This window comes from Scyliorhinus canicula, chromosome 1, assembly GCF_902713615.1.
Source record: "Scyliorhinus canicula chromosome 1, sScyCan1.1, whole genome shotgun sequence".
NCBI lineage: Eukaryota > Metazoa > Chordata > Chondrichthyes > Carcharhiniformes > Scyliorhinidae > Scyliorhinus > Scyliorhinus canicula.
The window spans coordinates 310,258,668-310,279,881 of NC_052146.1; the positions used below are offsets into that span (position 1 = coordinate 310,258,668).

Genomic DNA, 21,214 nt, shown 5'->3' on the forward strand with positions numbered 1-21,214 from the left:
ACCCAATAAACCTTCCTAAACATTTTTGGTCACTAAGGGCAATTTATCATGGCCAATCCACCTAACCTGCACGTCTTTGGACTGTGAGAGGAATGAATGAAAAATGAAAATCGCTTATTGTCACGAGTAGGCTTCAATGAAGTTACTGTGAAAAGCCCCTAGTCGCCACATTCCGGCGCCTGTCCGGGGAGGCTGGTACAGGAAACCGGAGCACGCGGAGGAAACCCACGCAAACATGGGGAGAATGTGCAGACTCCACACAGCCAGTGAATAGAGGGATACGGACCCCGGAAGTGCAGAAGGTTTTAGTTCAGACAGGCATCACGATCCGTGCAGGTTTGGAGGGCCGAAGGGCCTGTTCCTGTGCTGTACTTTTCTGTGTTCTTTATACACACAACATTGCATATATTACCACACGGGGTTAATAATGGTCCATTGTCAGACTGGACTCACTGATCTCTATCGATTCTCTGCAGTGTTGCTGAAATGGGTCCATTTTGAGTCAGGCTTTCCCAGTTTCACCATTTTTACAAAAAGTGACATAATTCACCTGCTTTCCCTGACCCTCTGTTCAGTGTAATAGAAACATACCTTTAATCTCACTGTTCAGACAAAGTTGGTTGCTGTAATGCCTGAGGGAAAATAGAGACATGTTAGAAATTTTGATTGTGTAACACGTGCACAATGAGAGGTTTATTTGGAAATGTTCTACATTCTAATGATACCTGTTTATAGGCAAAAGGGGTGTGGTAAACTACTGTTGAACCTCTGTTAGGTGATGTCTGGCAGGACCAGTATTACAGGTTCGTTAGTAGACCCTGCCTGCTGGCTCCGCCCAGGAGGCGGAGTATAAATATGTGTGTTTTCCATGCTGCAGCCATTTTGCCAGCTGCTGTGGGAGGCCACATATCTTAGAGCAATAAAGCCTCAGTTGTATCCAACTCAAATCTTTGCATCAATTTATTGCTCTAAGATTTTCGAAAGATGGTCCTCCATATGAAAAATGAAAATTGCTTATTGTCACGAGTAGGCTTCAATGAAGTTACTGTGAAAAGCCCCTAGTCACCACATTCCGGCGCCTGTTCGGGGAGGCTGTTACGGGAATATCAAACCGGATCGCCTGCAGCTGGATCCACATTCAAGCGACGCCAAAACGGACTCTCAACATTGGCTAGCTTGTTCGAGGCGTACATCAACTCCGCATCCACCCCTGTCTTGGAGGCTCAGAAGATACAGATTCTGCCCTCAAGGTTGAACTCCAGCATCATTCCGCTAATCCTGGACATGCCGAACTATGCCGAAGCCATGCCGCTTCTCAAGGAGAATTACGCTTAAATCCCACTGATCCGGGATTGTGACTGTCAGGCCGTTACGGCCACTGAACATTCAAATCTCCTTATGTGGGACGCGTTTGTTACAGGGATTGGGTCGGACCTCATACGCCAGCGACTGTTAGAGGGGCCCACGCTCGTCCTAGTGGAGACCAAGAAACTGGCGTTCTCCATGACGGTCACCTCGTGCAACGTTCAGGCCTACACACCCAGCCACGCGGCCCACCCCTCCTACACATCGTGGGCCCCACAGATAGCTGCCCCAGCGGGGGCCTTACCCAGCGGGGGCCTTACCCAGCGGGGCCCTTACCCAGCGGGGGCCTTACCCAGCGGGGGCCCTTACCCAGCGGGGGCCTTACCCACCGGGGGCGGGGGCCTTACCCAGTGGGGGCCTTACCCAGCGGGGCCTTACCCAGCGGAGCCCTTACCCAGCGGGGCCCATACCCAGTGGGGGCCTTACCCAGCGGGGCCCTTACCCAGCGGGGCCCTTACCCAGCGGGGGTCGCGGGGGACTTACCCAGCGGGGCGCTTACCCAGCGGGGCCCTTACCCAGCGGGGTCCTTACCAAGCGGGGGCCGGGGGTCCTTACCCATCGGGGGTCTTACCCATCGGGGGCCGCGGGGTCCTTACCCAGCGGGGGCCTTACCGAGCGGGGCTCTTACCCAGCGGGGCCCTTACCCAGCGGGGCCCTTACCCAGCAGGGGGCCTTACCCAGCGGGGCCCTTACCCAGTGGGGCCCTTACCCAGCAGGGGCCTTACCCAGCGGGGTCCTTACCCAGTGGGGGCCTTACCCAGCGGGGCCCTTACCCAGCGGGGCCCTTACCCAGCGGGGCCCTTACCCAGCAGGAGCCTTACCCGGCGGGGGCCTTACCCGGCGGGGGCCTTACCCAGCGGGGGCCTTACCCGGCGGGGGCCTTACCCAGGGGGCCTTACCCAGTGGGCCCTTACCCAGTGGGGCCTTACACAGCGGGGGGTGGCCCTTACCCAGCATGGGGGGCCCTTACCCAGCGGGGGCCCTTACACAGCGGGGCCCTTACCCAGCGGGGGCCTTACCCGGTGGGGGCCTTACCCGGTGGGGCCTTACCCAGTGGGGCCTTACACAGCGGGGGGTGGCACTTACCCAGCGGGGGGGGCCCTTACCCAGCGGGGGCCCTTACCCAGCGGGGCCCTTACCCAGCGGGGGCCTTACCCAGCGGGGGCCTTACCCAGCGGGGGCCTTACCCAGCGGGGGCCAAACCCGGCGGGGGCCTTACCCAGCGGGGCCCTTACCCAGCGGGGCCCTTACCCAGCGGGGGCCCTTACCCAGCGGGGCCCTTACCCAGCGGGGGCCTTACCCAGCGGGGACCTTACCAAGCGGGGGGGTGGCCTTACCCAGCGGGTGACTGACCCAGCGGGGGCCCTACCCAGCGGGGGCCTTACCCAGCGGTGGGCCTTACCCAGCGGGGCCCTTACCCAACGAGGGCCTTACCCAGCGGGGGCCTTACCCAGCGGGGACCTTACCCAGCGGGGGGGGGGCCTTACCCTGCGGAGCCTTACCCAGCGGGGCCTTACCCAGCGGGGCCCTTACCTAGCGGGGTGGGGCCTTACCCAGTGGGGCCTTACCCAGCGGGGCCCTTACCCAGCGGGACCCTTACCCAGCGGGGGCCTTACCCAGCGGGGCCCTTACCCAGCGGGGCCCTTACCCAGCGGGGGTCTTACCCAGCGGGGGCCTTACCCAGCGGGGGTCTTACCCAGCGGGGGCCTTACCCAGCGGGGGCGGAGCCCTTACCCAGCGGGGCCCTTACCCAGCGGGGCCTTACCCAGCGGGGCCCTTACCCAGCGGGGGCCTTACCCAGCGGGGGCGGGGCCCTTACCCAGCGGGGCCCTTACCCAGCGGGGGCCTTACCCGGCGGGGCCCTTACCCAGCGGGGGCCTTACCCGGCGGGGCCCTTACCCAGCCGGGGTCTTACCCAGTGGGGCCCTTACCCAGCCGGGGCCTTACCCAGCGGGGCCCTTACCCAGCGGGGGCCTTACCCAGCGGGGGCCTTACCCAGCGGGGCCCTTACCCAGCGGGGCCTTACCCAGCGGGGCCCTTACCCAGCGGGGGCCTTACCCAGCGGGGCCTTACCCAGCCGGGGCCTTACCCAGCGGGGGCGGGGCCCTTACCCAGCGGGGCCCTGACCCAGCGGGGCCCTTACGCAGTGGGGGCCCTTACCCAGCGGGGGCCCTTACCCAGCGGGGCCCTTACCCAGCGGGGCCCTTACCCAGCGGGGCCCTGACCCAGCGGGGCCCTTACGCAGTGGGGGCCCTTACCCAGCGGGGGCCCTTACCCAGCGGGGCCCTTACCCAGCGGGGCCCTTACCCAGCGGGGCCCTTACCCAGCAGGGCCCTTACCCAGCGGGGGTCTTACCCAGCGGGGCCCTTACCCAGCGGGGCCTTACCCAGCGGGGGCCTTACCCAGCGGGGCCCTTACCCAGCGGGGGTCTTACCCAGCGGGGGCCTTACCCAGCGGGGCCCTTACCCAGCGGGGCCTTACCCAGCGGGGCCCTTACCCAGCGGGGCCCTTACCCAGCAAATACGCCTGCGCCATGCACCAGTCAGCAAACCCCGGGGTCCCCGATGTTATTTTTTGCAGCCAGCAGAGACACCCCCGCCAACGGTGCCCGGCCCACGCTGCCCTTTGTAAGGCTTGTGGCAAGAAGGGGCACTTTGCCGCGGTGTGCCAGGCCCCTGCGGAGCTATCAACCCCACCCCTCTCGTTTACGGACAATGGGCGCTGCCATCCTCACCTCCACGGACCACGTGCGGCCAGTGGGCGCTGCCATCTTCTGACCCTCAGACCATTCGCGTCCAGTGGGAGCCGCCATCTTCTCTCCCTCAGACCAAGTGTGGCCAGCGGGCGCCGCCATCTTCCCCTCCGAGCAACACGTGCGGCCCATGGGCACTGCCAGCGTTCCAGGACTGGGGCCCCCCGGGCTCCCCGTCATCTGACACCAGCGACGACTGCCTACGACTCGCCTCAGTGACCATCGAGCAGCCTCGTCCGCACAAGCTGGTCACTGCATCGACCAGCGTTAAAGTCAACGGGCACGTGACCTCTTGCCTGCTGGACTCCAGGAGCACGGAGAGCTTCATCCACCCGGTTACGGTAAGGCGCTGCTCCCTCGTGGTACACCCCGCCAATCCCCCTGGCCTCCAGATCCCATTCCGTGGCGATCCGCAGTTACTGTACTGTCACACTAAAGGTCCAGGGCGTAGAATTCAGCGGCTTCCGTCTCTACATCCTCCCTAACTTCTACGCTGCCCTACTGCGAGGCCTGGAGTTCCAGTGCAACCTCCAGAGCCTAACCCTGAAATTCGGCAGGCCCCTACCACCCCTCACAGTGTGCGGCCTCGCGACCCTAAAGGTCGATCCACGTTCCCTCTTCGCATATCTAACCTCAGATTGCCAACCCGTCGCCACCAGGGGCAGACGGTACAGCACCCAGGACAGGATCTTCATCAGGTCCGAGGTCCAGCGGCTGCTTCGGGAAGGCATCATCGAGGCCAGCAACAGCCCCTGGAGAGCCCAAGTGGTAGTAGTTAAAACTGGGGAGAAACACAGAATGGTCATGGACTACAGCCAGACCATCAATCGGTACACGCAGCTCGACGAGTACCCACTCCCTTGCATGTCTGATATGGTCAATCAGATTGCACAGTACCGGGTCTTCTCAACTGAAGACCTCAAATCCACCTACCACTAGCTCCCCATTCGTAAATTGGACCGTCCATACACTGCCTTTGAGGCAGATGGCCGCCTCTATCAGTTCCTCAGGGTTCCCTTCGGCGTCACCAATGGGGTCTCGGTCTTCCAAAGGGAGATGGACCGAATGGTCGACAGTACGGTTTGCAGGCCACCTTCCCGTACCTGGACAATGTCAACATCTGTGGCCATGATCAGCAGGGCCACAATGCCAACCTTGCCAAATTTCTCCACACCGCCACTCTCCTCACCTACTACAAGGAGAAGTGCGTGTTTAGTGCGACCCGCTTAGCCATACTCGGCTATGTGGTCCAGAACGGATTTCTGGGGCCCGATCCCGACCGCATGCGCCCCCTCATGGAGCTCCCCCTCCCCCACCGACTCAAGGCCCTGAAACGCTGCCTGGAGTTCTTTTCGTACTACGCTCAGTGAGTCCCAAACTATCCGGACAAGACCCGCCCACTCATGCAGTCCTCCCATTTTCCCCTGACGGCCGAGACACAACGGGCCTTCGCCCGTATCAGAGCCGGTATCGCCAAGGCCAGGATGCACGCAGTAAACGAGACACTGCCCTTTCAAGTAGAGTGCGACGCATCAGACGTCGCCGTGGCCGCCACCGTCAATCAGGCAGGCAGACCCTGCCCTGGCCGCCACCCTCAATCAGGCAGGCAGACCCTGCCCTGGCCGCCACCCTCAATCAGGCAGGCAGACCCTGCCCTGGCTGCCACCCTCAATCAGGCAGGCAGACCCTGCCCTGGCTGCCACCCTCAATCAGGCAGGCAGACCCTGCCCTGGCTGCCACCCTCAATCAGGCAGGCAGACCCTGCCCTGGCTGCCACCCTCAATCAGGCAGGCAGACCCTGCCCTGGCTGCCACCCTCAATCAGGCAGGCAGACCCTGCCCTGGCTGCCACCCTCAATCAGGCAGGCAGACCCTGCCCTGGCTGCCACCCTCAATCAGGCAGGCAGACCCTGCCCTGGCTGCCACCCTCAATCAGGCAGGCAGACCCTGCCCTGGCTGCCACCCTCAATCAGGCAGGCAGACCCGTGGCATTCTTTTCCCACACGCTTCATGGCTCAGAAATTCGACACTCATCCGTCAGGAAAGAGGCCCAAGCTATCGTTGAAGCTGTGCGGCATTGGAGGCATTACCTGGCCGGCAGGAGATTCACTCTCCTCACTGACCAACGGTTGGTAGCCTTCATGTTCAATAACACACAGCAAGGCAAGATTAAGAATGATAAGATCTTGAGGTGGAGTATTGAGCTCGCCACCTACAATTACGAGATTTTGTATCGCCCCGGTGAGCTCAATGAGCCCCCAGACGCCCTATCCCGAGGTACATGTGCCAGCGCACAAGTAGACCGACTCCGGGCCCTGCACGACAGCCTTTGTCACCCGGGAGTCACATGGTTGGACAATATCATAAAGACCCGCAATCTGCCCTAATCCCTCGAGGAGGTACGGACAATTACCAGGGACTGCCAGGTCTGTGCGGAGTGCAAGCCGCACTTCTACAGGCCGAGCCGTGCATGCCTGGTAAAGGCCTCCCGCACCTTTGAACGCCTCAGCGTGGATTTCAAAGGGCCCCTCCCCTCCACCGACCATAACACGTATTTTTTCAGTGTGGTCGATGAGTACTCCAGATTCCCCTTCGCCATCCCATGCCCCGCTATGACGTCTGCCACCGTCATCAAAGCCCTCAACACAATCTTCGCTCTGTTCGGTTTCCCGGCCTACATCCACAGTGACAGGGGATCCTCCTTTATGAGTGATGAGCTGTGTCAGTTCCTGCTCAGCAGGGGTATCGCCTCCAGCAGAACGACAAGCTACAACCCCCGGGGAAACGGACAGGTAGAGATGGAGAATGGGACAGTATGGAGGGCCATCCAAGTGGCCCTACAGTCCAGGAACCTCCCGGCCTCCCGCTGGCAGGAGGTCCTCCCTGATGCACTACACTCCATTTGGTCACCATCACTAACAACACACCCCATGAACGTCTTTTTCCTTCCCCAGGAAGTCCACATCCGGGGTGTCGCTCCTGACTTGGCTTGCAGCTCCAGGAACCAGGAACGGAGCAGCCGTAGGCACGTCCGACTCCACAAGGCGGACCCGTTGGTGGAAAGGGTGAAATTGCTCTATGCAAACCCCCAGTATGCCTACGTGGCGTACCCCGACTGCCGCCAGGATACAGTCTGCCTCAGGGACCTGGCACCAGCAGGTTCCACACCCCGCCCACCCCCCGGCCCTGCACCAATCTACCCTCCACCAGCTCTCCCAGCAGCAACCCCTCCCAGGACCATCCTTAGTCCCCTGCCCCACGCCCGAGGATGAAGAAGATTTTGGCACGCTCCCGGAGGCACTGGACATCAGACCAGCATCGCATCTCCGACACCACTACGTCGCTCCCAGAGGCATATCAAGGCCCCGGACCGGTTAAACCTCTAACTGGTCCACTGGACTTCAAAAGACATTTCATTTTCTCCCTCTGTCAAAGACTATAAATGTAAATGTAAAAACAAAACCATTTGTTGCACATAGTTCTCCACCACTCCCGCCGGAATCAATTTTAACAGGGGGTGTCTGTGGTAAACGACTGTTGCACCTCTATTAGGTGATGTATGGCAGGATCTGTACTACAGGTTCGTTAGTAGTCCCTGCCTGCTGGCTCCGCCCAGTAGGCGGAGTATAAATATGTGTGTCCTCCATGCTGCAGCTGTTTCGCCAGCTGCTGTGGGAGGCCACACATCTTAGAGCAATAAAGCCTCAGTTGTACCCAACTCAAGTCTTTGTGCAATTGATTGAGCATTAAGGGATTTATTTTACTATATGTCGAAAGAGGAAACTTTGATCATGTGGTGAATGTTGATCACCAGACATATCCCTGTTTGTTGTAGTGAGAGATATTTACCGTGTACGTTGGGTCAGAATCTGCTGGAGAATCTTCCAAATTCTGAAACAAAATGTAAACAGTTAAGATTGGGTTTAGTAGCTGTTGCGAAAATGAGAATTTACTAAAACCTGATTATGAATTGTCAGGAATTATAGTCTGGAAAGGTTTATATTTCCATGACGGTAAATAAGGCAAATGGTTGGCTGGCCTTCATAGCCAGAGGATTTAAATACAGGAATAGAGATGTTTTACTGGAATTGTATGGGAAATTGGTGAGGTCATACCTGGAGTATTGTCTCCAGTTTTGGTGTCCGTATCTCAGGAAGGATTTTCTTGTGGGTATAGAAATCAGGGAGAAGGAGTGTAATAGAATTAAAGAGTTAACTCCAGACAGGGAGGAGGTTCTGAATGGTCTGGCAGGCTCTAAAGTAGATAAATCTCCAGGTAGAAGGACTTTGATGAATGAAGAAGGACTTATAAGAGAGGGATCTTGGTAAACGGCAGGACCCTGGGAAGCACCGAGTTTCAGAGGAATTTTGGCGTGCATGTGCACCCATCCCTTAATGTAGCAGTGTAGGTGGATACAGTGGTTAAGAAGGCCTCTGTATACTTGCCTTTATTGTCACAATATGTGGATTTTATAATGAATATCAAGGGTCAATGGAATGTTCCGACTCTCGTCACAAAATGGAGGTTTAGAGCAACCATATAAATACCACATTCCTCCTTGACTTCAGAGATAGAGTGAGAGAGTGTGGAAGGAAGTCAGTCGTGGTAGATGTGAGATTAGTTTAGCTGATAGCAGAGTTTAGTCTTGTAGTGTATTCTTTACTTCTCTAATTCCTCAGCAAAGGTTTGAATCTGATTATGTGTAGTGTAATAAATTAGATTGATAGAACATGGAACATAGAACATAGAACAGTACAGCGCAGAACAGGCCCTTCGGCCCTCGATGTTGTGCCGAGCAATGATCACCCTACTCAAACCCATGTATCTACCCTATACCCGTAACCCAACAACCCCCCCTTAACTTTACTTTTTAGGACACTACGGGCAATTTAGCATGGCCAATCCACCTAACCTGCACATCTTTGGGCTGGCTGTTCTTTGTCAACACCACAGCCTTCAAAGAACAAAGAACAAAACAGCACAGGAACAGGCCCTTCGGCCCTCCAAGCCTGCACCGACCATGGTACCTGCCTCAACTAAAACTGCATGCACATACGGAGTTTGTATCCTTCCATTCCCACCCTATTCATATATTTCTCCAGATTCCCCTTAAATGCCGCTATTGTACCTGCTCCCACCCCCTCCCCAGGCAGCGCTTTCCATATATTTACCACCCTCTGTGTAAAAAACCTGCCTCGCACATCTGTTCTAAACTTTCCCCACGTCACAGCCTTCCATTCAGAAAAACACCTTCTACTGCTACCCTCCGTCTTCTGAACCCAAATCAGTTCTGTATCCAACTTGCCAGCTCTCCTCTGATCCCATGTGACTTCACCTTTTGTACCAGTCGACCATGAGGTACCTTATCAAAGGCTTTACTGCAGTCCATGTATCCAACATCAACTGCCTATCCCTCATTTACCATCTTTGTCTCTTCCTCGAAAAACTCAATCAAATTAGTGAGGCATGACTTCCCCCTCACAAATCCATGCTGTCCATCATTAATAAGTCCATTTGTTTCCAAATGTGAGTAATCCTATCTCTAAGAATCTTTTCCAATAATTTCCCAACCACTGACGTAAAACTCACTGGCCTATAATTTCCTGGATTATCCCTGCTAATCTTCTTAAACAATGGCTACTCTCCTGTCCTCTGGAACTTCACCTGTAGCCAATGAGGGTTTCATAGAATTTACAGTGCAGAAGGAGGCCACTCGGCCCATCAAGTCTGCACTGGCTTTTGGAAAGAGCATCCTACCCAACTGCACACCTCCCCTCCATCCCCACAACCCAGTAGCCCCACCCGACACTAAGGGCAATTTTTGAGACTAAGGGAAATTTTGCATGGCCAAACTGCCTAACCTGCACACTTTTGGAATGTGGAAGGAAACCGGAGCACCCGGATGAAACCCACGCACACACGGGGAGAACATGCAGACTCCACACAGACAATGACCCACGCTGGGAATCGAACCTGGGACCCTGGAGCTGTGAAGCAATTGTGCTAACCACTATGCTACCATGCTGCCCTATATACAAGGATTACTGTCAAGGCCCCAGCAATTTGCTCCCTTGCCTCCCTCAGTATTCTGGGGTAGATCCCATCAGGCCCTGGGGACTTCTCTACTTTAATGCTTTTTAAGATGCCCAACACCTCTTTATTAATATCAACATGACTCAGAATATCTACACGTTCTACCCTATACTTCTCATTCCCCAAATCCTTCTCTTTGTGAATACTGAAGGAAAGTATTAATTTAGTATCTCTCCTGGGGCTGTTTAGCACAGGACTAAATCGCTGGCTTTGAAAGCAGGCCAGCAGCAAGGTTCCATTCCCGTAACAGCTTCCACGAACAGGTGCCGAAATGTGGCGACTAGGGGCTTTTCACAGTAACTTCATTTGAAGCCTACTCGTGACAATAAGCAATTTTCACTTTCACTTCACTTCACTTTCCTATTTCCTCTGGTTCCATACATAGATTCCCTCCAATATCATTGAATGGACCAACCCTTTCTCTGGCTACCCTCTTGCTCTTTACATATGTTGAAAACACCTTGGGATTTTCCTTCACCATCCTGAAGAACAATACAAAGAACACAACACCGTCAATACAATACTTGGGACCAATCAGATCCCAGAAAGAGGAAACTTTGATCATGTGGTGAATGTTGATCACCAGACATATCCCTGTTTGTTGCAGTGAGAGATATTTACCGTGTACGTTGGGTCAGAATCTGCTGGAGAATCTTCCAAATTCTGAAACAAAATGTAAATAGTGAAGATTGGGTTTAGTAGATTTTGGGAAAATGAGAATTTACTAAAACCTGATTATAATGTGTCAGGAATTATAGTCTGGAAAGGTTTATATTTCCATGACGGTGCCCGATTTCTGACACAGTTGAATTCAGCAGGAGGTAAAGTACATTACACTCAGAATCTTTCACACAATCTTTCCAGTGCAGAAAGAGGCCCCTCGGCCCATCAGGTCTGTACTGGCCCTCTGGAAGAACATTAGACTGAGACCCACACCCCTGCCTTATCCCCGGAACCTTGCACATTCTCACTTTCCAGATAACAATCCAATTCCCTTTTGAATATCTCGATTTCACCTCCCTCCACCACCCTCACAGGAAGTTCATTCAACCTCTGGCTCACTTCTTCTCCTTTTGCTCTGGGGCGCTAACAATTGCACACAAAGACTCGAGACATGTACAATCGAGGCTGTATTGCTGTGTGATGCTATTCCTCCTGCGGCAGCTGTAGAATAGGATCTCAGTGGCTCACACACATATTTATACACAAGCTCCCTGTGGGCGGAGCTAGCCGGCAGGGGCTTACCGGAGGAACCTGTATTACAGGTACAGGCATACATCCCCCTACTGCAAGTATGCATATCTACAGTGGTTATATCACCACATGCTCATTATTGTGAATGTGTGCCCTCCAGTTCTTGATGTAAGTTTGAGTGGGAACAATTTCTCCTGTACATACCCTGTCCGTTCAGAATGTCCAATTCACCTAAAAAGCACGTCTTTTGGGACTTGTGGGAGGAAACCGGAGCACCCGATGGAAACCCACGCAGACTCGGGGAGAACGTGCAGACTCCACACATACAGTGACCCAAGTTAGGAATCGAACCGGACTTCCTGTGAGGCAATTGTGCTAACCACTGTGCTACCGTGCCGCCCACATGTGGCCCTCATTTCCCTTTCACACGTTCCCAATTCCCGCTGGGATACAATGGGAGGGAGAGAGCCTTCCCTATATTGAGGATGCATTGTGGGTGGCAGTAGAGTTCCCTGAGAGACGAAGAGGTCCAGCACTGCCCACCAGAAGAGAGAATTACAGATGAGTCTTTCCAACCTTTTCCCAATCCCTCCCAATGAGTGTTGCCGAGGAATATGGAGATAGTTGGGATCAGATCTCCTGCTCTCTCTCTGTATGTCACTGAGTGATGGTCCAATCACATGGATTGTATTCATTGAGAAAATGCAATGTTGGTGTGTGCAGAAGAAATGGATCTGAAATCACAAACTGACATTGACACCAGCTCCCCCGGTGGGCCCTTTGCTGTTACACAAAGACAGACAGTAAGAAACAGCCAATCTCACCCATCGGGATCCTGTCCAACGAGGGTTTCTGTCACCTGCAGCCTGGCTCTGATCACCAGCTCTCCCTGATGAAGCTGTGAAATAAATGGTCAAAATCACCATGAAACCAGTGTTATATTGTTGACAACATTACCCTGAATGTTAAACACTTCTGAAAGCAAAGGTTAGAAAAATGATTGGAACATCAGCCTGATGGGAACAGGAGGAGGCCATTCTGCCCCTTCTGCCCATTCCACCCATTTAATGAGATCATGGTTTATCTGTCACCTAACTCCATATCTCTGACTATTCACCACATCCATTGGATCACAAAAATCTCTGAGGCACGATCTAACGGAATGTTTCTCAGTGTGATTTGTGGTGGGTTTTGGTGGGAGTTTCTCCCTGGCTCTGTCAGTGAGTTCCCCACCGCTATCTAACCAGATTTAGGGTGGGATTTACCGACTGGTCACACCGCCGGGATATTCCAGTCCCACGCTGGCGCATGGGTTTCCCAGCGATGAGGCCGGCATCACACCCTTCATACCCCCTTCATACCCCCCTCCAGCCTCCTTTCATGGGCATGGCCCCACTCAGGCCCTGACCCTGGGCAGTGCCACCCGGCCACCCTGGGAGTGCTCCTGCCGGCTTGTCTTTGCCACCCGAGCACCTTGACAGTGCCAGCTTGGCAGAGATAAGGTGCCAATCAGTCAGTCCCAAGGTGCCCACATTCCAGGGGAAGGGCCGGGGGGGGCACCCTGCACTATTCCTGGCCACCCAGGGATCTCCAATGGTCAAGGAGCCCTTGGCCCCCCTCCCGCTGGATGCATTCCACCTGGTCCGCGTTTGTACCGAATCAGTACCGATTGGTGCCCGGCTAAGGCCTCCCTGGGGAGACCAGTAGATCCTGAGAGGCCGGGAGATCACGGGTGAGGACTGTCAAGTCAGTTTCAAACTGACTTAAACCTGCACATTGTGGGAGAGATTCTGGTCGCGCCACCTCACAGGACTTGTGTAGATCCCACGAGGCGTAGTGGCAGCTGGTAAGCCCTAGGGAGGCCTCAGCCGACATCTACCGGCCACCTGACGCTCCCGGCTGGGCGCGATGTGGCTGATCGATCACACCCTTCATCTCAGATTTAAAGTTAATAATTGATCTCGCATCAATTGGATTTCTCAAAGTGCGTTCCAAACTTCACCCTTGGTGGAGAGATGTGAGGCTGAATGGCCACCAAAAATGGCAAAGGATGCTGGGAGAATTGGCCAAGTATAAGGACAAGCTGGCTGCAGTTTAAATAACATTGATGAGAAAGCTGCAGCCTAGACATCGCAATGCACAGGAAATAGGCCATCTTCAGGCCATCCCGGGGACAGTAGAACTGCCCAGTCAATCCCGCTTGTTTACCGGAAACAGCGGCACCTACACTCCTTATTTGGAAAGGCCTACGTGCCCCCAGCACCTGCAGGCATGGCCGATCAGTGCTCACCCCCGAAATCAGTGAGACAGCCCCTGATTGGACTTAACCAGTTAGGGTGATCGAACCATGAACAATTGATTGGCAATGACCCAGAGACCATCCAAAAGGGCACAGAATGGAAAGAAGAGCCGAGACAGAGCATCAGACCAGACCCAGGACCGAACATCCAGGATTCCAGGAGGCAGCACACAGATAAAGGACAATATCTGTTTGCTACTTGCTAGTCACTCTGAAGTTAAGTTAAGGTCTAGTATGAACTTTTAGTACTTCTGTTCTTTAGAATAACTTGTGTTCATGATGTGATTGATTAACTGTGGCAGTGTGTGAATGTGAATAAAGACTATTTGATTTAACAAGTTGACTCGCAGTCATTGTCCACCATAAGTGGGTTAAAGACACACTGCGTTAGCAACAGAACTGGCGACTCTGGTGGGATATTGACAAGAAATAACTTTGTGGCTCCGATATCGATTGCAACAAAATCTAATATTCCTGTAAATTTAGTCTGAGCCTGAATTAAGACAGCAGACGCCCCACGTGATGGACAGGACTTCAAGTCAATCAAAGCCAGTGGAAGGTCTATATTGAAATCTTATTTAAAACGCAAAACCCAAAGGTGTGTACTCCGTATCGGACAAATAGCTGATGTTTCTCGGGAAATTGGTATTAATTGCATGTGTTACTTACTGAGAGGACAGGGTAAACTAGTCAGTTAACATTAGAACTCGGAGGGATTAGGACCGGAACATAGTCTCAAAGCCGTACCCGCAGTCCGATCCACTCCCTACCCCTTGTCCTTGAGAATGACAGGAGATAGCGCTCAGGTAGAGAATTGTCCCATACGGGAAGAGAAAATACGAGAGGACATAAAGAACAAAGGGTGGCCCCAGAATTTTGTTCAAATACCGAGACAGGTCCCGGAGCCTTAGGACAGAAGCACTGGGATGATTTGACGAAGGCTCAGTGAAAGGGAGCAGCCAAATACAAGAAGGCGATGGCCATCGTCTGCTGCTTAGCGCAGTTAGTAGGAACTGAACGGGATTTAAAAACCGTTCGTGAGCAATTAGAAAATCAAATCAGTTGCAGGAGGAGAAGGAGGAAGAAATGAGAAACCTCCAGAAAGAACAGGAGGAAGAGATCAGGAATTTAAAAGAGAAAAAGGAGGAAGACATGAAAAAGCTGGAGGAGGAAAAGGAGAAAGAAATAAAGAAGCTAAAAGAGGAAAGGGAGGAAGAGGTGAGGAAGTTAAAGGAGGGACAAGAGGAGGAGATAAAGAGACTAAAAGAACAGCAGCAGGAGAGGATGCAGCAAACTAAAGCAGACAAGGACAGAGAAATAGGTGAATTAACATGGGCCAATCAGGGAGCTTAGTACATCTGTGTAGTTGCCAGACCCAATGGGAGAAAACCGACCAAAACGCCCAACGTGCTGTCTTGGCCAGAGATGAAACTGAGAACACGGTGACATGCCGAGAGACCAAGTACACCAATCTGCAGGCAGCAATTGTATTGTGAGGGTCCCTTTAAGATAAAGGTGTTTTATCAAATAGCTGCAGTGATGTCATTGTGTGGGTGGAGCTGGGCTGTGGCTCTGAGTTTTTTGGTTTTGTTTTCAGTTGGGAGCTGCATTCAAACAAAGATGGTGTATTTTTGGTCTCTCTCTCTCTGCATGCTACAGAATGTCTCCAGACCACTTGATAACTTCAAAGTAATACCTGTTTTCTGTAAGGAATTCAAACCTACTCTTTGGAAGAAAAAGCGAGTTTGGCTCATGGATTCTGTTAGTAAAGTTATTAAGTGTTAACTACAGAGTACTGTATCTTTGCTGGGGTATTTTTGTTCGTAGTTGATAAGATTTTCAATGTGTGTTTATAAAATGTTAACTGTATTCAGAGAATAAACATTATTTTGTTTAAAAATACTGAAGCTCTCTGTTGCGTCACACCTGTCGAGTGGGCCCTTGTGTTACCCATAACCAAAATCTATTAAAAGTTGTAGGGCACGGTAGCATGGTGGTTAGCATAAATGCTTCACAGCTCCAGGGTCCCAGGTTCGATTCCCGGCTGGGTCACTGTCTGTGCGGAGTCTGCACGTCCTCCCCGTGTGTGCGTGGGTTTCCTCCGGGTGCTCCGGTTTCCTCCCACAGTCCAAAGATGTGTGGGTTAGGTGGATTGGCCATGCTAAATTGCCCGTAGTGTCCTAAAAAGTAAGGTTAAGGGGGGGTTGTTGGGTTACGGGTATAGGATTGATACGTGGGTTTGAGTGGGGTGATCATTGCTCGGCACAACATCGAGGGCCGAAGGGCCTGTTCTGTGCTGCACTGTTCAATGTTCTATGTCAGGTGAACTCAATTATATACTTTGGTGTTCTCTAAACCCTGTTGCATTGCACAATAAAAGCACTCCATCAAGCCAGTAAAGAGCAGAGACAAGCAACCGCTGAGAGACCTCAGGCCAAGTGTGATTGCTGCTCAATAAAACAGGCAGGCCTGGCTTTGGAGACCAGTTTAAATAATGTGGTTTTCCGACCACTCCAAGCCTCGTGGCTTCTTTTAAAAAAGCACCCTGAGTGGATATTGTGGTGATATCATGGTTGTGTTGTAATTCACCGACTGACCACTAGGAGTCTCATTAGTGTATAAGTAAATGTTAGAGTCAGGTGACTTCAGACTGACTGGAGAGCTGGAAGAGAGAGGTTGCTTGTGCATGATCAGAATGTTATTCATTTGTTTTGTATATAGTGACCCAGAATTTATGTTAATAAATCGTTTGTAGCTTCAGGTCTAAGTGATCTTGTCATATAATCAGGCCATCTGACAAGAACATTACAGATATTTTACTTTAATTGGATAAACTTCCTGTGTAAACACAAACATTTCAACCTGCATATTCAGAGGAGGCCACTCAGCCCCTCAAGCCTGCTCCAATATTCAATAATATCATGGCTGCTCCGATCGTAACCTCAACCGCACATTCCTGCCGACCCCCGATAAACTTTCTCCTGCAGACCCCCGATAACCTTTCACCTGCCGACCCCCGATAACCTTTCTACTGCCGACCCCCGATAACCTTTCTCCTGCTGACCCCGATAACCTTTCTCCTACCGATAACCATTCTCCTGCCGACCCCGATAACTTTTCTCCTGCCGATACTCGATAACCTTTCTCCTGCTGACTCCCGATAACCTTTCCCCTACTGACCCCGATAATCTTTCACCTGCCGACCCCGATAACATTTCACCTGCCGACCCCGATAACCTTTCTCCTACAGATCCTCGATAACCTTTCTCCTGCTGACCCCCGATAACCTTTCACCTGTCGACCCCTGATAGCCTTTCTCCTGCTGACCCCTGATAACCTTTCACCTGCTGACCCCGATAACCTTTCCCCTGCCGTCCCCCGATAACCTTTCTCCTGCTGACCCGCAAGAACATTTCTTCTGCTGACCCCGATAACCTTTCTCTTGACGACCGCCGATAACCTTTCCCACAATTCCTTTGCACAGCCACCCTGTCAAGACTGCTCTGGATCTGAAAGGTTTCGATTGAGTCTCCTCTCACTCTTACTCCAGTCGATACAAACCCAACCTCTCTAACCTTTCCTCATAAGACAACCCGCTCATTCCTGGTATTAGTCTAGTAAACCTTCACTCAACTGGTTCAAACAAATTTGCATCTTTCCTTCAATAAGGAGACCAACACTGTACACAATACTCCAGATGTGGTCTCACCAATGCCCTGTACAACTGAATCATAACCTCCCTACTTTTGTAATCAATTCCCCCTCACAGTAAACAGTAATATTCTATTAACTTCCCTAATTACTTGCTGTGTCTGTACACTACCAGCATTTTGTGATTCATGCACTGGGACACCCAGTTCCCTCTGTAACTCAGAGCTCTGCAATCTCTCACCATTTAGATAATAAGCTTCTTTTTATATTTCCTGCCAAAATGAAGAATTTCACATTTGCCCACATTGTGCTCCATTTGCCGGCTCTTTGTCCAGTCACTGAACCTATCTCTGTCTCTGTGTAGTTTCCTTATGTCCTGGTTCTGTGACAATATCCTGGCACTGTTCGTTTGAGGGTTTGTCCATTCATTAATTCTGTTAATTGTTCATTTGATGCTGAAAAGAATACAAGAGGAGAGTGATGGGACACTGGAGTGGGTGAGGGGGGAGGCAGACCTGTGCAATGTTGCATTCTGTAAATGAATCCAGTATTGAATAAAAGATTGGCGTCCGATTCTCTATTTCAGCATCAGCCTTCACAATCAGTTAACATTCCCTCATTCTGGAATTCTGTACAATTCCATCGCCATTAACTCAAACCTTTCACACAAACCAAATCTTTTTCTATGAAAATTAAAAATAGATTAGTTTCCAAAACTAAAGCTGCAGCCAACGTGAGAATAAAGGATAATTTCAGCTCCTCTGAGGAGTTTGTCCAGATTGTAACTCTGTTCCTAATGACGGGGAAACTCCCAGACTCCATCTCCAGCCTGCACAGAGTGAGCTGATCCCAGATGGAATGACAGTCGGGGCTACAGTTGGTCTGAACACCGAGTGGATATGAAAGGAAAATTGTTCAGTATTCCCACTCCATACACTGGGAATCATGGCTGGAAATGTGTGTGTACATGTTATTGAATATCTGTGTGTCAGTATATGTTAACGTGTACACGTGTCTGTGTGTCTATGTACATTTGGGAATGTGTGTCTGTTTGTAGATATTTTGGTCTATCTTTGTACCAGTGAAGGTGTGTGTGTATTGTTTATATGTTACACACAGTATTAAATATATTACCACACGGGGCTAATAATGGTCCATTCCACACTGGACTCCCTGCTCTCTATCGATTCTCTGCAGTGTTGCTGAAATGGGTCCATTTTGAGTCAGGCTTTCCCACAGTTTCACCATTTATACAAAAAGTGACAGAATTCACCTGCTTTTCCTGACCCTCTGTTCAGTGTGATAGAAACATACCTTTAATCTCACTGTACACAGACGAAGTTGGTTGCTGTAATGCCTGAGGGAAAATAGAGACATGTTAGAAATTGTGATTGTGTAACACGTGCACAATGAGAGGCACATTTGGAAATGTTCTACATTCTAATGATAGCTGCTTATGGGAAAAAGGGATTTATTTTACTCCGTGTCGATCGATGAGAGGAGCTTCCCGAATTGCTACGTTTTGACGTGTGGACTGGGGAGAGGGGGCGATGGTCTGAGGCTGGGATTGGACAGTGTTGGAGATTGGAAAGTGGAGATAGTAATTCATAGAATTATAGAATCTTAGAATTTACAGTGTGGAAGGAGGCCATTCGGCCCATCGAGTCTGCACCGGCCCTTGGAAAGGGCACCCTACCCAAGCCCACACATTGATCCTAACCCCATGACCCAATAACCTCAAGCAAACTTTTTGGACACTGAGGGTAATTTAGCTTGGCCAATCCACCTAACCTGGATTGTGGGAGGAAACTGCAGCTCCCGGAGGAAACCCACACACAAATGGGGAGAACATGCAGACTCCACACAGACAGTGACCCAAGCCAGGAATCTAACCTGGGAACCTGGAGCTGTGAAGCAACTGTGCTAACCACTATGCCACCGTGCTGCCCTTAAAGAGCACCCTACCTATACCCATACCTCCACCCTAACCCCACACCTCCACCCTACCCTGTAACCCCACCGAACCGTCTTTGGCCACGAAGGGCAATTTAGCATTGCCAATACACCTAACCTGCACATCTTTAGATTGTGGGAGGAAACCGGAGCACCCGGAGAAATCCCATGCAGACACAGGGAGAATGTGCAGACTCCGCACAGTGACCCAAGCCGGGAATCGAACCTGGAACCCTGGAGCTGTGAAGCAACTGGGCTAACCACTGTGCTACCGTGCTGCCAACTGACACAGTGAGCCTCTGACATGAGAATTGAGCAGCAAGATCCCAGTGATCCAGTGGGGAAGCCAGCATGGTTGGCACGTTGCTTAGTCACTGAGCCCAATCCCATTGGTTGTGATTGGTGGGTGGACGAATCAATACAATACTTAGGGACCAATCAGATCCCAGAAAGAGGAAACTTTGAACCTGTGGTGAATGTTGATCACCAGACATATCCCTGTTTGTTGTAGTGAGAGATCTTTACCGTGTACGTTGGGTCAGAATCTGCTGGAGAATCATCCAAATTCTGAAACAAAATGTAAACAGTGAAGATTGGGTTTAGCAGCTGGTGTGAAAATGAGAATTTAGCAAAACCTGGGTCGGGATTCTCCAACACCCCCCCCCCCCCCAACCCCCCCCCCCCCCCCACCCCACCCCAGCCGGGTCGGAGTTTGCCGGGGGGCGGCGTGAATCCCATCCCGCCAGTCTGACGCCGGCTGCAGAATTCTCCGGCGCTGGTTTTCGGACGGAGGTGGGGTTCACACCGTACCGGCCAGTGGCCGTCGGCAGCGGCTCACCCGGATATTCTCCGGGCCCTGATGGGCCGAGCAGCCACCCGTTTCTGGTCAGTCCCGCCGGTGTGAAATAGACATGGTCCATCCCGGTGGGAACCGGCTTGGAGGGCGGCTAGCGGAATCCTCGTGGGGGTGCGGGGGGCCCCTGGAGGGGTCCCCAAGGTGGCCTGGCCCGCGAACGATGCCCATCCAATCTACGGGGGGGCCTGTGCCGTGGGGCACTCTTTCCCTCTGCGCTTGCGCAGGAAACACGCTGGCGGTTCTGCACATGCGCCAACTCGCGCCGGCCTAACTCACAGATGTGCGGAGGATTCCACAACTTCTGCGCGGCCCGACCCTGGAGTGCTTCGCACCGCTCTTGGTGCCGGTACGGGCCGCCCCGCCTATGCTGGAGAATCCCGCCCCTGATTATAATGTATCAGGAATTATTGTCTGGAAAGGTTTATATTTCCATGACGGTGCCCGATTTCTGACACAGGTGAATTCAGCAGGAGGTAAAGTACATTACACTCAGAATCTTTCACACAATCTTTCCAGTGCAGAAAGAGGCCCCTCGGCTAAACAGGTCTGTACTGGCCCTCTGCAAGAACATTAGACTGAGACCCACACCCCTGCCTTATCCCCGGAACCTTGCACATTCTCACTTTCCAGATAACAATCCAATTCCCTTTTGAATATCTCGATTTCACCTCCCTCCACCACCCTCACAGGAAGTTCATTCAACCTCTGGCTCACTTCTTCTCCTTTTGCTCATTATTGTGAATGTGTGCCCTCGAGTTCTTGATGTACGTTTGAGTGGGAACAGTTTCTCCTGCACAAAATATTTGCCGATGATACAAAGTTGGGTGGGAGGGTGAGCTGTGAGGAGGATGCAGAGATGCTTCAGCAGGATTTGGACAGGCTGAGTGAGTGGGCACATGCATGGCAGATGCAGTATAATGTGGATAAATGTGAGGCTATCCACTTCTGGGGCAAAAATAGGAAGTTAAATATAATTTGAATGGGTGTTAATTGGGAGAGGTGGATAATCAGCGAAACCTGGGTGTCCTCGTGCATCAATCGCTGAAAAGTAA

At 52.2% G+C, this 21,214-nt stretch overlaps 1 protein-coding gene across 1 annotated transcript in view; it reads right to left on the bottom strand.

Annotated features, from left to right (window-relative positions):
- Window positions 1-599: 599 nt before the first annotated feature.
- Window positions 600-21,214, bottom strand: part of LOC119965573 — a 185,393-nt gene continuing 164,778 nt past the window's right edge. Inside the window, exons 7-11 of the mRNA XM_038796393.1 lie at window positions 19,832-19,873; window positions 18,668-18,710; window positions 12,228-12,301; window positions 10,831-10,872; window positions 600-632 (exon numbers count right to left, since the gene is read on the bottom strand). Coding sequence (XP_038652321.1) covers window positions 600-632; window positions 10,831-10,872; window positions 12,228-12,301; window positions 18,668-18,710; window positions 19,832-19,873 — 234 coding nt within the window. The remainder of the gene's footprint in view (window positions 633-10,830; window positions 10,873-12,227; window positions 12,302-18,667; window positions 18,711-19,831; window positions 19,874-21,214) is intronic.